General features: G+C 50.2%; 1 protein-coding gene across 1 annotated transcript in view; it reads left to right on the top strand.

Annotated features, from left to right (window-relative positions):
* Window positions 1–13,831: 13,831 nt before the first annotated feature.
* The window catches only part of TGM2 (transglutaminase 2), a 33,541-nt gene continuing 32,417 nt past the window's right edge, over window positions 13,832–14,955 (top strand). Inside the window, exon 1 of the mRNA XM_082746315.1 lies at window positions 13,832–14,059. Coding sequence (XP_082602441.1) covers window positions 14,050–14,059 — 10 coding nt within the window. The 5' untranslated portion in view covers window positions 13,832–14,049. The remainder of the gene's footprint in view (window positions 14,060–14,955) is intronic.

Below are 14,955 nucleotides of genomic sequence, written 5' to 3'. Positions count from 1 at the left end.
AACTTTGAATACAGGGACGCCTGGGTGGCTCAGTTGGTTAAGCAGCTGCCTTCGGCTCAGGTCATGATCCCAGCGTCCTGGGATCGAGTCCCACATCGGGCTCCTTGCTCCGCAGGGAGCCTGCTTCTCCCTCTGGCTCTGCCTTCCACTCTGTCTGCCTGTGCTTGCTCTCACTCTCTCTCTCTTACAAATAAATAAATAAAATCTTAAAAAAAAAAAAGAACTTTGAATACATTAAAAGCTATTAAATTGTGTGCTTTAAATGGATGAATTTTAGGACCCATTAATCGTATCTCAATACAATTATTAAAAAAAAAAAACACGAAGGGTGAATCCTTGATTCCATGGTTAGAAATTTACCCCGAGGTAATAATTGTCAACAGGCTCAAAGAGGTAGTTCATATCACTCGGAATCCAGTTGTGGGAAGCAGAAATTACATTTACCCTTTATTTATTATTATTATTATTTTTTTAACATTTTTACTACTTTAAACAGAAAGGCATTTAATTCAGGAAGTTAGGTTCTTGCAAAATTATGGAAAGATCTGGAGAGTGAGGTGGGCCTCCGGGAATGACTCAGAACATCCCCGTCTGCCTGCCCACCCGTAGGAGCTGTTGCCTCCGCCACAAGCCCGAAGCTTGGGACTGCTGTCTTCAGGACCTTGTCACATTCATTTTAACGTAGGGACCAGGTGGTGATGATGTTTCCACCACCACCCCCTGGCCACCCACAAGCTGGTGACTGGACACTGAGACCATGGCTGCAGAAATTCTGATGACTTTCAACCGGCAGGAAGAACCAAAGCAAGAAGAAAAGACCTGTGTCTCACGGATGTCCTCTATAGCTCACATGGGGGCATTTAATGGGCGTGACCTCACTGTTCTCCAAACCTGAGCTGCAAGGGAGTCTAAGAAATGTGGTCTTCACCCTTCTGGCCCCTGCAGTACAGGGAAAAAGGTTGAAATGGATGTGGAATGAGCCAACCAACCATAACCCACGGCTGCCGGGATGACCACCATCGACAGACTGAAAAAGGGTTTGAGAAATTAGGCTTCATCTATTGGGTCACATTCTTTTTTTTTTTTTTTTTTTTTTTTTTAATTTATTTGACAGAGAGAGAGCACAAGTAGGCAGAGCAACAGGCAGAGGGAGAGGGAGAGGCAGGCTCTCTGCTAAGCAGGGAGCCTGATATGGGACTCTATCCCAGGACCCTGGGATCATGACCCGAGCCAAAGGCAGCCACTTAACAGGCTGATCTACCCAGGAGCCCCACTGGGTCACATTCTAGACAACCAATAAATGCACTGTAGAAATATACTTGTGACTTGAAAAGTGTTAGACACACACTGAAACATAACGGGTGACGAGATAGTCCTTATAGGTGGTTTTCACAAGAGCAGGAACCACTCCTGTCCTATGCACTTGTGTGTCCCGTGCGCTGTCGGACCTGGTTGGGACAGAGCAGGTGCTCAGTAAACATGTGTTGGGTGACTAAAAGAGATTCTGTTGTTAGTCACTAAGTATATGTAAGTGGAAATGTATTTATATATGCCCAAACTTACAAATACACATAGATTTAAGTATGATTTAGGAACACTGAAAGAAATACAACAAAATGCTAACAATTGTTCTCTCTGGTGGTAATATTTTTTTAAAAGATTTATTTATTTATGTATTATTTGGGAGAGGGGGGAGAGGCAGAGGGAAAGTGAGAGAGAAAATCTCAAACAGGCTCTGTCTTGAGTGCAGAACCCAACATGGGGCTCGATCTCATTACTGGGAGATCACAACCTGAGCTGAAATCAAGAGTCAGATGCTTAACAGACTGAGTCACCCAGGTGCCTATTTGATATGGCTTTTACTTTGTTCTTTTGGCTCCTCTGTAGTTTATAAATTTTGAACAGTGGACACGCTTCTACATCCCTTAGGAGAAAACCACAGATGTTTGGTTAAAGCCACAGAAAGAAAACATGCCTTTCTCATTTCTCATTTCTCATTTCTCTGGCTCCCTCAGGGCTTAGCACAGAACTGGGCCCGGAGTGGGCCTCAAGTCATGCCCCGTGACCAAGTGAGTGCCCCTTTATTTGCTGCCTGAGGGATTTCTGGTTCTTTCTCAAGAAACCTGAGGGAAGAGTCGAGCTCCTAAGATAATCCTAACATGTTGGTGCTTCTCCCAGCTGAAAGTGGCCAAATGCCAAAGTCATGGGACTCTTCCCGAGTGCCATTCCTGAATGTTTGTGGAGCCTGTACCTGGGTGAGGTCATGCTCAGGGGTCTTTAGCAGCAAGATCAGTGACTCAGTCCTGGTCCTCCTGTGCACCTGTCAGGACCTGGGGCCATTGCTGCTTTGGTCTATCAGCAAGGAGGCCTGATGTCACTGCTATCTGCTGGACTTAGCCAGACAAAGGCCCTGTGGGGACCAGAAAGGGGGGTCTGTCCTTCTTCAGGGCTAATCCTTGGTATTAGCAGGAGTTCCCAGTGGACAGTCTGTACCACCTTCATGTACACAGCTGTTGAGATCTTAGGTCACATTAAGAGGAGCATAGGGACCACAATGAGAAAAGTGAGAGTCTCAATTAGCTCTGTGACACCCACAGCCACTTCTGGGCAAGTGAGCAGATTATCTGCCTCTGTTTCTCCATCAGCTTCTGCCACACCCTTTCTCCCAGTGGCCAGGAAACCTGGTAATGGCTGGGACTTTAGTGAGGGTTGGGGGAAACCCTAGGATGCTTGATAACACTGTCATCACTTCATGTATCACACCCATTAATCAGATGAGAACATTGAAGCTCCAGAGAGGAAGAGATATGGTCAGGGTCCCATAACCAGAAAAGGAACCTGTAGGGAGAGGACTCCCTTACCAGTCATGACTTTCAGAGACTCCGGGGCAGGACTGAAGGGGAGAAACAGAGAAAGGGATGTCACAGAAGGATGGGAACTAGTCCTCTTGGGGAGAGATTACCTCGAAGGACCTGCAAAGATATCCCAGCCTCAGACTCCACCCACCTAGAGAGACCAGGAGGGAGACAATGCTTCTGACCCTGGCTAGCTATGGGCATCACTTCCACCCTTGCCCCCTGAATTTGTTCAGCCTTAAGATCAGGCTCAGGGATCACAATAATTATTGCTAAATTCAAGCTCTAAACTTCCATGGTTAAAAATTACACCACGATCTTCCCCCAAACTCAGCCCTAACTGCATCACCCTCCTGCTTAGAAGTTTTTCTCATGGATCCTTATGACTTGACCTGAGCCTGGCATACAAGGTCTTCTGTGGTCTGGCCTCTACTAAACTCTCCAGCCTTGACATTCCTTCCATATCCCCCCCCAAGGTACAAGCCATGCTGGTTGACTCCACCTTCCCACAGGTTCCACAAAGTCTCCCTCATCTCTGTGACTTTGTCCCTGAATGCCCAGATAGGTCCCTTTGCATGACATGTTTTTCTTTGACCTATTTGCCTGACAAACACTTGCTCACACTGCAAAACCCAAATTAACTGTCATCTCCTACATGAAGCTTACCCTGATCTGCCACATAGAAAGAATCACTTTCCCATTTGAGTCCCCTCAGCCCCAAGCCTTCTTCCACCTCAACCCAGTTCTGTCCCCTAGTTTATGAGAATTGCTGTTTATATGGTGAGTGAGTTAGAATCTATTTCCTCCACTGACCTGACAATTCCTTGACAACAGGAACTGTGTCTTATTCATGGCTCACCCATAGGTGGTACTCAAAATGTCCAATAAATGTATTATCTAGTAAGTAAAGTCATCCTTAAAACAAACAAGCAAAAAACCCAAAAAACAAAAAACAAAACAAAAAACCCTATCTGCAGTCTCTAACTCTTTATGGGTTTCTGGACAGTGTGGGCCTCAGCATCCCTAGCCATCAGATTGCAAGGCTGAACCTGCTGGTTTCTGAGGGCATGGCCTATCTCTTCTCATAAGCTGTGATAACTCAGAAACCTCAATGTTGCCATCAATTCACTTAAGTGCTAGTTAGTAATGAGGAAATGGGGACACAGAAAAGTTAAGAAATCTCTAAGATAACACAACATCTAAAGTGTTGGCCAAATCTTTACCCCATCATTATTGAATTTCCTCTGAGCTTACTACAGCCTACTACTCAGATGCAAAACCATGCTCAGATAACCACATCAGGGAAGAGCATCTCAGCTCCCAGTGGATCTGGGAGGGAAAGTTAATGAAAGCCAATGTCCTTCTGGCCGCTGCCTTTCAGGATACCCCAATGGGTGGCCTATCTTAATGCCAGCAATCCAATTCCAGTGGCTTCCTTGGAGCTGCTGGTCTAGAAAGATGCGCTTTTCCTAGAGTTACTGATGGCCATTGGGTGGGGTGCCCGCTTTGCACTCAGCGGGCAGAATGTGTCATAACACAGGACCAGGACCTGCAAGAAAGGGACAGATGGAATGCAAACCCAACCTACAGACCCAGGGCCCATCCTGGCTCCCAAAGCCCCACCCACAACTGCAGGCAACCCCTTGCTCTCTCTGACCTTCACCCTTCTCATCTGGAAATTGGGGGATGCAGCCATTCATCAGGCTCACAGAGGAGCACTGGAGAGAATGACAATGTAGCGTCCTTGGGCAGCCAGCTGGGGATGGAAACCAACAAAAAGCACTAAGGTGCACCCATGTCCTCCACGCAGAGCTTGCAGCATTGGGTCTTGGTGATGCCAACGTCCCCTTGCACATGCCCAATGGAACACACGAAAGCTAGGTCCTCCAAGCCCTTGGGAATCATAGGAGTCACAAAAGCAGCCAACACTTTACAGTTTTTCCTGGGCCCCATGCTATCTCAGGCCCTAACTCATTATTCCTGAGTCTGGGAAGTGGGTGTTCCCTTTATGCCTATTTTGGGGGGTGAGAAAATAGGTGCAGAAGTGGAAGACACCTGCGTCAGGTCCTGCAGCTGGAGTCAGCCTGGATCCTGCCCTGAGCTCCCAGGGAGGGTGGTGTGAAGGTGGGTCCTCATGCAGGACTTGCCCTGACCTGGGATAGGACACCAGTCACCTCCCTCTTTCCACTTCTCCATCTCCCAGCGAGCCAACAGCAGCCAACAGCCATCAGGCACGGACAGGGTTAATCTCATTTGAGCCTTCAAAAAAAGGACCCCAACCTGTCAGGTCTTGTTTAGAAATCTGAACATTCTGAAAATATTGACAAAGCAAGGGAGCTGCATCCATGAGAAGATTCTCCGGGAAAGAGGCGACACTAATCCAAAGTGACAGGGGTATTTTTATCTGAGGCCAGAAAAGCAGAGGGTGCAAATTGCTCCTCTGGGGGTCAACCAGCCGGGCACGGGCTCAGGAAGCCCTCTGTGGGGGACTGCCATGAGGTGAGTGCGGGGTTACGCTCCTCCACCAGCTCTATTTCTCTGGAATAGTTCATCCGAAGACTAGGGCTTTGATGACTCTGCTCTTACAGTCTCAGCGTGTGGGAAGCACAGACTCTAGGGGCATCTGGAATTCACTATTTGGTCCAACCTTGTCATTTCTCAAACGGGCAAACTGAGGCTGGAGGAAAGGAGTGAAACCTTGGTTCTATCAACCGCCCATCAGCGAACATTGGTTAGAACCGGCATGAGGGAGCTTTTCTCCTCCCACTCCCATAACTAGGGGTTTAGAAAGACGGCTGTGGCTCCCTTCATGACTCTGATTTGGATTCAAGTCCCTCCTTTGTGGTACAGGGCTGGGTATTTAGGCTCTCTTAGCCCGTCTCCTCGGTCAAATGAGGACAATAACCCCTAAACCCCGAAGTGTTGTGGGGAGAATTATAGCAAAAAAATGTAGGTGCACCCATTCAGTCCTTTGGTTGCATGAACAGACACAGACTCAGTGAAGCTTAATATCCAAAAACTCAGTTCGAAGGGCATGGGGACTGCTCACAGATATTTACCCCAAAAAAGAGATGAAGTCTCAGGAGAGGCTCTGATTGGCTGAGTTTGGGTCTCAGGCCAGCCCTATACTCCAGTTGGGCAGGGCTACTGATTGACAGCCCCCTAAGCCAATAGAAAAGGGCAGTTACCCAGAAGCAAACTGATGGACGAGGAGTGCAAAAAGGGGCCGATGAACTTGCAGAGACCTGTGTGCATTGGAGTTCATTATTCTGGACGCTGAGGCCTGCCCTTTCAGGAATGAGGTCAAATTTCCCACCTCCTGTGCCATTGAGACATGGTGACTGCAGGCCCCCGTTAGGCTGGAAAGGTCTGGCTTCAGACTAACTGGGTCACACTGAGTGTTGCCTCAGCCCTCCAAGCGTTCCGCTGGGGCACAGTCAAGTGGCTCATCAAACAGGAGGGAGAAACAAGTGGTCAGTTCAGCCAAACAAGTGTTCGATTTAGTCAGAGAAGCTCAGCCACTGCCCTAGAGGGCCATTTATTTTCATGAAAGAAAGTGTGTTTGATTCTTATTGACTGAACTGGGTGTGTCAGACAGACACAGCCCATGACTCAGCCTCAGGGGGTGGGGGTGGGGCAGAGATGCCGGGGAATGGTGCGGAATCTGGTGCCTCATCCCCCGCCCCCCCCCCATGGGAACTCAGCAGGCTCTCACCCCAAGTCTTAACTCCCCTCGCCTGAAATTCTAGCAATATTGCTTATTATCTTGGACTTCAGAGAACCCATTCTGCTCCTCCCAAGCTGTGTGACTTGGGGCAAATCTCTTCACCTCTCTGATTCTCTTTTCAACTAAGAAAAAGATTTTTGGAGCACTTTCTTGGAGTGTGTGTGTGTGTGTGTGTGTGTATCGGGGGCGGGGGGGGGGGGGCTGTGGTGTTCCAGAAGCATCGTGAGACATCTCTAGGGAATAAATGGAAAAGCAATATATAGTCCTCAAAATTCTGAGTTTCAGATGTGGGAACTCTCATCATGAGTTTCATCTTTATTCATGTCCTGTGCTTTAGGGCTTTATTGGTTAAGTTTGTGCCGATATTGACAAAGGTATTTTATGGGTTGGTTGTGGATTTTTATTTTTGGAGGGGCACACTTATTTTCTGTATTATCTCTGTCTATATTTTTTCTACTAACTTTGCCAGAATTTCTTTGTTTTAGAGTCTTTCCATTTTTACAAAGCCTCGATTCTAAGTGTAAAATGGGTTATTCTTTTCTTCTGAAAAATCAGTCTTTAAGAACCACAGGGATACGTAAAAATATTTCTCCACTTAGCAATTTTCTCAACTTCCAGGGAATACTGAAACCACTTTTAATCACTGCTGCCCACCCCTCCAATCATGGCCCCCAAACCCTTCCCACCAGGGTCAACAATTTGGAGTGCATTTTTTTTTTCAACTCTTCTGTGTACTTACATTGACATACTTTACATATATTTCCTTATTTGTTCACATAGAAAGTGAACAGTCACGTGGAAGTCATTATGTGGGAGCACATAATATCCTACTATTTCCTTTCTTTGCTCAACGTTATGACTTGGAGTTGATCAACCCTGGCTGTGTGCGGAGGACTTCCTCTTCCCTTTTTCAACTGTTGTCATCCCCTCCTTCCTGGGCACTCAGGTTGTGGCCAGTTTTTGCCATAACAAATAATACTGTAAAGACCCTCCCTGTCCATTTCCCTTGGGCAACATTCAGAAGTGCTTCCGTTAAGTTCGTGATTGGAGAATGGGGTACTATTTGTCAAAGATCTCAAAGATTTTCCTTGATGTTTTGTTCGTTTTTAAAGCAACCCTTATTTCTTTTTTAAAAGATTTTATTTATTTATTTGACAGAGAGAGAGAGATCACAAGTAGGCAGAGAGGCAGGCAGAGAGAGAGAGGGAAGCAGGCTCCCCACTGAGCAGAGAGCCTGATGCAAGGCTCTATCCCAGGACCATGAGACCATGACCTGAGCTGAAGGCAGAGGCTTAACCCACTGAGCCACCCAGGTGCCCCAGAAACCCCTGAGATACAATTCATACCCAAGAAGATTCATCCATTTCAAGTACACAACTCAGTGGGTTCTGGTAAATTCGCAGACTTGTACAACCATCACCAAATCTGATTTTCTTTACTGCCCTCCACCCCAAAGAAACCCCAGACTCATTAGCAATGACTCCTCGACTCCCACTCCCTTCAGCTCCTGACAACCATGAGTCTACTGTCTGTGTCTATGGATTTACGTCTTCTGGGTGTGTCATGTACATGAAATCGTATGATGTGTGGTCTCCTGGGACTGGTTTCTCTCACTGAGCGTAATGGCTTTGAAATTCATCCATGTTGTAGCATGTGTCAGGACATCGGGCCGTTTTATCATCAAATAATCAACCACCCCTTCTGACTGCTTGTTCGCTACCAGGCATGGTGTTAATCCTCACAGAAAGCCCAAGAGGGTCACTACCGTGATCGTCCCTGCTTTACAGATGAGGTGCCGTGATTTACACCCCCAATCCCCCTGCCATTGCATGGGAAAGTAACTGGCAGAGGTGGGGATGAACTCGGGTCTTTTGAGCTCCCAAGCCTGTGTCCTCTTAGCTGAACTACATTGCTCCTGTGAGAAGCAAGAAAGGAGTGGAAAGTGCCTTGTGGGCTCAAGACGCAGCTCACAAAGGGACTTTTACTCACAGGATGTCCCTGGGTTGCTGTCCTGAGCGCTGATCAGTGCCCTGTGTGGCTGGACAGAGTGAGCTGGACTATATACCCAAAGCCAACAGCCCCAGGCAAGGCCATAGTTGGAGGTCCTGTGCTGGGGCTGGCTGTTTGTGCAGCATTTGGGGTTCCTCTCTCTGTCTGTCTGTCTCAACACCTTGTCTAGTGCTTTTCTTTTTCTCTCCGATCCCAATTTCTCAACTTCTAATCTTGGGGATGGTTACATCAGATCAGAATGTTATCTCTTTGTTAAGACCGGATGCCAAGTAAGGGATAATGGGTTGTGAGCCTGCTCTGAAGCGGGTTTTCTCCGTGAGTAGAGCAAATCTTGCTGCCTGAAATGGTCAGCACTCCACTCTCCCAAAGTTCTACAACTCTCGGCTCCCTGAGGTTGTCTGGAAAGATCACAACTGAAACCACTTAGTGGGGACAACAATAATAGAACCGACTTTCCTTTTGGGAGGGGCTTTCACTTCCTCTTGGGATCTCCTCCTTGTAGCCCAGTCGGCTGGGGTTTTGGAGTCTGTTTTTGTAGGAGAGAGAGACTTGAGGCTCAGATGCTTAAACCAGGGGCGGTGGGAGCTGGGTCAGCCCCCGCCATGCCGGTTCATGCTTGTCCCATTCCGCATGCCTCTTATCCCACCCTGCACCCTGGGACAATGTGGTACCCCACTGCAAGTCACATAAAAGCAGCTTTCTACCTTTTCAAAATGAGGAACAGAGGTGCAGGCCAGAATTTACTTGGTATAGTGTTTGGAGGCTCTATTCCAACCTTTCTGTAACTGGCTATGTGGCCCCGAGCCTAGCGGGAGGTCTTTCTATTCCTAGGATTGTAGGAGAGGTAAGGTGGGTGCAAACGTCTTATTTCTGAGGGATATAACAAGAGTGGAGAGAGGCCCCAGCACCACACCTTGGCTCCTGGTCTTGCCACAGGCAACGGGCACCCCGCTTCCTGCGAATCAAGGCTCTGGGGTTAGTCCAGGCTTGAACAAGTCTCTTCCCTCCGCCCCTACTACCGCAGGTCACTTACTCACTCAACAAACATTGATTGAGCAGGTGGGTGGAGGGAGATGGATACACACACTGGTTCTGTGACAGTACCCTGCATGTCAGGGAAAGGAAGTCCCACTGTGGTGAGCTCCAGGAGGAGGTGGCCTTTGGGAAGGGCGCAGAGCCTCGGTGAAACTTTGAGAGGTGAAGAGGGGATGGCATCCCAGGCAGAGGGCACAGCTCAGGCAAAGGCCCAGGGGCAGATTACCTCAGAGTGTTTCTGCGGCCAGTGGTGTAGCGCGTGAGGCTGGAGAGTACAGATGTGGACGACATGATTGGAGGGTAGGTTGGGCCAGATGTGAAGTGCCTCGAATGGCAGGTGGAGAGCTCGCCTTGCCCCTGAGGTATTTCAGCGGGACAGGCCCATGCACACAGCTCCCAGAAGGCTCTCTTTGGCTCCACGGCTCCCCTCATCATCACAGCAGCCCCGTGAGGTCTGGAAGGTGATTCGTGCTTTCAAAGAAACAGAAACCGAAGCCCCACCAAAGGGAACTCAAGTGCCCACAGTTCCAGAACTAGGGGGCATTGTGAAGGCAGAGCAGCCGACAAGATGGCCGGGTCAGTTTTTCCATCTCTAAAATGGACACATTGGGAGGGCCCTTCCCAATCAGGCACTCTGCTCTCTGCTCCTCACCCCCCGGGCCACCAAGATCCTAGCCCCAGACAGGACACCCGTTGAAAGGTCATGCCTGTGCCTTGACATTTTATAAAAGTCCCCTGTCCTGACACCCCTACCTCACCCCATCCCACCTCAGGGGAGTCTGGCCCTGCCCTCCCTGGGCTCCCTCATGCTAGACACTGCTCATCTGTCATTAGTCATCAGCTGGTAGAAAAACTGAGGCTTTCCAATGCCCTATTATGGTCCCACCCACTGCTGCCCTGCCCTCATCCCTCCCCCTAGCTCAGCCGTCCAGGGCCATCTCTGGCCTGGAGGTCCCTTGCCTTTGGGGAATGGCAGAGCCCAGACATGTCCTGGGAGCCCAGCTGTGCTGTGTGACCTCAGGCGGTTTACCCAACCTCTCCAAACCTTATTCTTTTCTTCCTTTCCTTCCTTCTTTCCATCCTTCCTTCGGCTCTCTCTGACTCATCCGTCTCTCTCTTGTGCCACAAACATTTATGGAACCTACACCAGACACCATGCCTCAGGAGCATGGACCACTGCCTTTGGAGGCCTCACTTGCTAAGAGCTGTAGGACTGAACATAACCCAGTCCCCTGAGACCCTCCACCCCTGGGGGCCCGGGATGGGACAGGTCTGCGCTCTGAACCATGGGAGAGCCAGCACAGGCTTTGGAATCAAGCCTGGGTTCCAAGCCCCTGTTTCCTGACTGTGTGACTCTGGGCAAGTCACTTCACTGTTCTGAGCCCCAGTTTCCTTATTGAACAAAATGACAAAAGCTATACTGTGAGGTTTAAATGCCACATCTGGCTGGTAAGGGGTTATTCAAAAGTTCTAAAACTTCAGCTTTGTCTCTACCTCGAGCCTTAAAGATCCGTATGGAGGGATAGGACTGATCTCTCTAATGGTGGGGGTTAGGCATCAGTCAGTAACCCCAGGTATAAGACTCACCTGGGATGCAAGGAGTTCTTCTGAGCGCCCCTACCTCAAATGTTCTATGTGGTCTGCAACCTGCTTTACTTATACATCAGACTGTCCCTGTTTGGGGGGAGGGGAGTCCTGATTCTCGATGGCATCATCATTAAGTAGTTTTAGGTAATTTTTTTGAGCACTTACTACTGTGCGGGGTACTGAACAGACATCATCTCTAATCCCCAGAGGTGGCAGGGTGGGGCGGGGGGGGGGGTCCTTATTATACCCATTTTGTCGAGGAGGAAACTGAGGCTCAGAGAAGTCTAGTAATTGCCCAGAGTCACACAGCCAAGAGTGACCTCAGATGCTCCCCATCCAACCGTTGCACAGCACTTCTCCTGCATGGGATGACGAAGGACCAGCCGCCACTTTTTGAGGACCTGGAGTGGATTATCACCCTCTCTGGGCCCCTGTTTTTCCTTTAATAAAATGGAATTTTGAATCCTTACATGTCCAGTAACGTAAAGTAAGGCCGAGTTTCCCAGCCCCTCTGAACAGATAGGAAAACTGAAATCCAGAGTAGGGTGGGGGTGGGGCATGTCTTTAGGCCCAGCCTGGGCCCTGACCCCCCGCCTGCCATTTCCTGGAAGCCAGTCCTGACCCCGACTGACCCTCCATTGCTCAAGTGACTGCATCACTCAGGTGACCACAGTTCTCTGGAAAGGGAGAGGAAGGAAGCAGAGATCGCTGTGTGGGCTGGGGACAGGCCTGGGGTCTGGAACAACCTGGTGGGTATTCTAATAAGACTCATGTGGCTTCCTGTGCCCTATGGAGTTAGTTCCCAGAGGTTACAAGGGAAATAAGCTGCAAGTAAAGAAGAAGCTAGCATTTCCAAATGAATGGACGAAAGCAAAATCCACTCTTTCAACCAAGGCAGCGCCGACCCTTGTAGAACCATAATAGCCTAAGGATCTCTTTCTGCAGAACCTGACTGTCCCCAGGCTTCCTGCCCTTCAGGCCCAGGTTTGGGGACGCTGGCATCTTTGTTCCAAAACTCAGGGACCCTAGTTGTCAAGTGCTCCTTACATCCTTGGTGGTCCGCCTCAGTCATTCTGGTAGACTCTCACTCCAGGCCTGAAAAGGAGGAACTCTTGCCCCCATCTTGCAGAAGGGAAACTGAGGCCCAGAGAGCCAAAATACTCACCTGTGGTCACACAGCTGGTCATGGTCAGAGTGAGAACTCAAAACCGAGTTTCTTGACTAATGTCCACTTGCCCTGCTTCTTCCTCTGAGCTCTTGCCAGCTGCAGGAACATAATTGCCCCCCATTTTACAACATCTGTAAAATGGGGGGCAATTATAAGTTTCGCTCCCAGTGTTACTTATATTTTACAGGTCAGCACGGTTATGAGTTTGTTCACCAAGACCCCAGGCAGGGCCCATTGGGCCCAGGAACAAGCATCCATGGAAGCAACATGGGTTTATTCCTCGCATTGTGTTACACAGGAATGGGAACGAAGACCAGTGTGGTAGCCCAGATCCATCAACAGATACAGAACTCATTCCAGAAAAAAATTGGGGGAGACCTACAGGCCCCGGGCCTCTCCAGGGACCCTCTCCACTCAGGCCTCATGTAAGATGTGTCAGACGCTCTGGGGAACCAGAGAGACCAGGATGGGCACAGCTAGGGTGCTGGATTCCCGGGGTCAGAGGTTGAATCCCTAGAAGTTCAGGCTTTGGTCTCTTCTGGTACACAGGGGATCTGCAAGGAAGCTCAGTGGAGGGAAAGGGGGAGAAGGGAGGGAGGGATAGGTGGGTAAGTTGATGGATGGATGGATGGATGGACGGATGGATGATGAGGGGGACAGAGGGTTGGATGGGAGGGGCAAATTATCGGAGCTGGGCTACGGGAAGAGGTGGGGGTGTATCTGTTTGTGGGCATATTGCCGTGTCTGCACATGAGCCCGTGTCTGCATGTGTCCGTGTGTCTATGGGCGCTCCAACCTGCTTTTGTGTCCACACCTGACGACGTGTGTGTGTGTGTGTGTCTGTGTGTGAGGTCGGTCCATGTGCATGCGGGAGCTGGCTACATCCGGACACCTGCTGGTCTGTGGGTGGCTTGGGCTGAGGACCTGTCCGTGTGTGTCTGGCTGTATCAATGTCCTGGCGTGTGTTGGTGATTTTGTGTGTGTGTGTGTGTGTGTGTGTTGGTGATTTTAATCTGATTTTGTATCCATGTCACTGGTTCTCTGTGTCCAGGTTCATCTGCTGTATCTGTTGGAGTATCTGTGTCACTGAGTGCCCCCATCCCAATGTCTCTGATTGTGTCTGTGTCCGCTTCATCTGTATCTGAGTGTGAGTGTGTGTGTGTGTGTGAGTGTGTGTGTGTTCTCCATCCGGGGCAGACCTGACTGTGGTTCCGTGTCTGTGGGTCCAGGTAAGCTGTGTCCTGGTGAAGCTCTGTGTCTGTACCTGCCTGTGTGTCTATTTTTGCGCCTCCACGTTTCTGTTACCCAAAATCTGATTAGGTGTCCAGGTGTGTCTGTGGGTCCTGGTCTCCTTGTGTAGCCCTGTCCGTTGCTGTCCCGGCCTTGATGTCTGTCCGCTCCCGCAGGGGGCGCCCTTGCCCAGCGGCTGTTCCCTCCCTCCTTCGGGCTCCTGCCCCTGGGGGCACCCTAACTGAGCGGAGAGCGGTCCCAGACTGGGCAAAGGTGGCCCCACCAGGTCCCCGCCTTCCAGCACGGCCCCGCCCCCTGCCGCCCAAAGCGGGCTATAAGTTCACGGCTCTCTCAGCTGCGGCAGTGCTTGCCTTCAGTGGTCGCACTTGGAGGGTCCAGCCACCAGTCGGAGGAGGAGCCGCTGCCACCACCTGACCATGGCCGAGGGTGAGTATCAGGCTCAGCGAGCGCTGCCACCACTCGGGCGCCCTGCCCCTGGCCATCCCTCCCTGGTCTCAGGAGTCCTGCCTGGGAAACACCTGGCCAGGGGCTGCTCAGTCCCTAAGTCCCCCAGTTTGGGAGCAGCAGGAAGGCTGGGCTGGGTGAGGAGTGCCTGGCTCCCAGTCCTGGCCCAGTTTGGGCCTTTTACTTTCCCCATCCCGAGGGCATGATCATTAACCCCTGCCTCCCTGGATCAGATGAGGTAACGGAACGTGAAGATGTGTTGTAAAGTGTAATGTACTGGGCTAGTGGACCATTGTCACTTGTCCTCAGTCAGATAGTGGGGATGGGTCCCATGAGGCTGTGTGGAAGGGTCTGGCCTGGCCTCAGAACGCTTAGTTTTGGTTAGTCCCTGCCAGCTGGAGAGGCGTGCGCGTTCTCCCTAGTGGTGCCTGGGAGACTGACCGAGGCCAGAGAATAGGTTCCAGCACCCTTCAAGGGACTGGCCTGCTAGCAGACGGGTTCTTTAAGATCCCTCCAGCCCTCAGATTCTACAACTCTGGTCTTGGGCCACTTGTTGACCCTTAGTTTCCCCTCCTGTAAAATGGACAGCTCTGCAGGTCTTGGTACCTCCATGAGGGCCAAGAGGAGTAGAGAAGGGATCTGATTAATTTCTTACCTGCTCCTTCCCCTACACACGCGCGCACACACGTCCACAGTGGCAGCACTTCTGTCCCAGGGAAAGGATTTCTGCAGTGGGGCATCTCAGTGCCCAAATGCGCTGTACCCCCTGTCCCAGTTAACTCTTGGGTCAAGTCCACTTGAAATGACCTTGGCACACTGCAGCCCCTGGACGGAGGTGTAGGGAGAGGGAATGTGAAGAGGGAGACGGGGCACGTGGA

Source organism: Mustela nivalis (genome assembly GCF_964662115.1).
Source record: "Mustela nivalis genome assembly, chromosome: 8".
Lineage (NCBI taxonomy): Eukaryota > Metazoa > Chordata > Mammalia > Carnivora > Mustelidae > Mustela > Mustela nivalis.
The sequence above is the reverse complement of the archived record's forward strand: the minus strand, read 5'-3'. Positions and strand labels throughout refer to the sequence as shown.